Here is a 2,445-nt window from a genome sequence, read left to right on the forward strand (position 1 = left end):
GCAGATATATTCCTGGAATTAGCGCGCCAAAACGAAGACTTTTGAATTTTACCATTAAGCTGTAATTAGCAGAACCATATGCACGCGCACCCATGGCGGTGGACAACTCTGTATATGATTCTGATGATTGCGGTTACATTACAAATCAGGCTGAAGAGGAATAGACAAATGGTAAGAATTTGTTAAATCCGAAACCGGTCCCTGTTTGAGAGTGACTTTTTAAGTGGTTTTAAATGTCTTGCCCGCTCACATTTTTGGTATGCTGCTATATTTCATGTTGAGAACAATTTAGGTCTTAATAGACACAAGATGTGATCTATTTCTAATGCATTAATTGTCCACGTTAGTGGTCGACGTTATATATATATATATATATATATATATATATACACATACAAGTAAGTTACCTATCACATGATGGGTAACTTTGGAAGTATACTTTTTCCACCATGGGTAATATCAGGAAATAAGGCATACATACAATAATTATAATTTCACTTTTATCAAATTTCTTGGTGCTTATACAAAACAATAAAATGAATACTAATTTTCAAGAGAAAAAAATTTACCTTAAAATAAAATTAGATGAAACAAATATCTTATTTGTACATTCGTAATAAATATGTCATTATTTTTACTGGTCCTTAATCTGGATGCTGTATGGGAGGGAGAAAAATTATACTTCATTGAATCAAATTCACGATGTACACTACACTACTTAGACCTTCTTTTCAAACACAACCAAAAGCTCCACAGCAACTACCTTCCTGTTGTTCCTCCCAAGTAAACAATTTTAGGGCTGCAAACATCAATGTTGGCACAATAAAGGGGATATTTGTTGAGATTGTTGAAATGATGGAGTGTCATCATGTTGATGTGTGTGGTTTACTTATTTTTAGTCTTTCTATATTTTAGGTATGCTGTTGGAGATGCCTTCTGAAGAACTGTCACTGACAGTCAACAATCTCAAAGTATTGAAGAACAGAGCTGAAGAAGCATATGTGGCATTGAAAAATAGTGGTTATTTACCTATGTATGATAGTTCCTTGGAAGATTCAGTTGAATAATAATAATCTCTTCTGCTATAGGCACAAGGCTTGAAACTTAGGGAGAGGAGAGTAGTTGATAACATCAACCCCAGTACTTCACTAGTACTTATTTTATCAACTCCAAAAGGATGAAAGCCAAAGTTGGCCTCGGTGGTATTTGAATACAGAATGTAAAAAGCTGGAATAATAATAGTAATAATTATTATTATTGAATCAACAGTGTAGTGTGAGTAGGACCAGAGAGGCAGTTGCCTTGGACACAAGATTCTAAGCAGTGCCAAATTTTAAAAGAAGAAAAAGGTAGTAGAAATGATAATTTCAAATTTTAGCACAAGGCAAGCAAGTTTGACCCCCAGTACTTGGCCAGTACTCATTTTATTGATCCCAAAAGTATGAAAGGCCAAATTGACCTTGGCGGAATTTGAACTCAGAACGTAAAGCATGCTAACGACTCTGCCAGCTTGCCACCTTAAATGTAGTTGTAATAATTAAAATAATTAAATGTAGTTGTAATAATTAAAAAAAATAGCACACACTTCCATCTCACACGGGAAATATTTGCTTTGGTACAGGTGCTGGCAACCTACACTAAACCATTCTATCAAATCTCTAATTATTGTGCTAAACTTCAAGACTGATATGCTAACATTAATTAACCTGTCAACATACCTTAATGGTTGAAGTTGTAATTTAATGAATCTCAGCAGTTCCTTTAAAAATCTCTTATTTTTTAAAGCTGCTAAATCAAATAACAGCTCTAAGCATTTAGAATTATTGTAAAGATCCATTATTTATGTGAAATAATAGCTCATTTGTCCTCCAAAAACCTCATTGATCTAGATATTGTTTTTTTTTAAGAAATCTCAAGACATCGAATATTTGTAAGATGAACAGAAATATTATGATTGGTATGGAACTGCCTGCAAGAGGTTAATGGATTCCACAGACATGAAATGAATGAGTTTATATACAATGAATATATATATATATGAATTTTATTGACGACTTTGCAGCTACGTACCACCCACAAGTTTCCTTGAGATCTGTGATTTATTTATTTTTAAATTTGAATTGTCCTCTTCCTAATGAATGGTAATTCCTTCTCAGACAACAAAAGACATTTTTGAAGGTTAAATTTTGAAATTAATTTGACAGTTATCATAAGAGAGAAAAAGAAAGAAACAGACAGACAGATATGGGGAGAGGGAGAGGAAGTGGAGACAGAGAAGGAGACAGATGGAGGGGGAGACTGACCACAGATTATTCTGCCTTGTTTAGTAATTAGCACTGTTTGTGCTAATTAACAAGACAGCATTATATTTTCACACTATTCTATTTTATTTTATTGTGAATATGTAAATAAAATCTAAACATCAAACTATTCAGTATTTGCTTA

At 33.1% G+C, this 2,445-nt stretch overlaps 1 protein-coding gene across 2 annotated transcripts in view; it reads left to right on the top strand.

The window, feature by feature from the left end:
• The window catches only part of LOC106879071 (uncharacterized), a 10,261-nt gene extending 7,826 nt beyond the window's left edge, over nt 1-2,435 (top strand). Inside the window, exon 4 of one of the 2 annotated variants that reach the window (XM_052975459.1) lies at nt 1,908-2,435. In XM_052975459.1, the coding sequence (XP_052831419.1) occupies nt 1,908-1,939 (32 nt within the window). In that variant the 3' untranslated portion in view covers nt 1,940-2,435. Of the gene's footprint in view, nt 1-915 lie in introns of both variants that reach the window. The other variant, XM_014928501.2, reaches the window with a different exon arrangement.
• The last annotated feature ends 10 nt before the right edge of the window (nt 2,436-2,445 follow it).

Source organism: Octopus bimaculoides, chromosome 21 (genome assembly GCF_001194135.2).
Source record: "Octopus bimaculoides isolate UCB-OBI-ISO-001 chromosome 21, ASM119413v2, whole genome shotgun sequence".
NCBI classification, from domain to species: domain Eukaryota; kingdom Metazoa; phylum Mollusca; class Cephalopoda; order Octopoda; family Octopodidae; genus Octopus; species Octopus bimaculoides.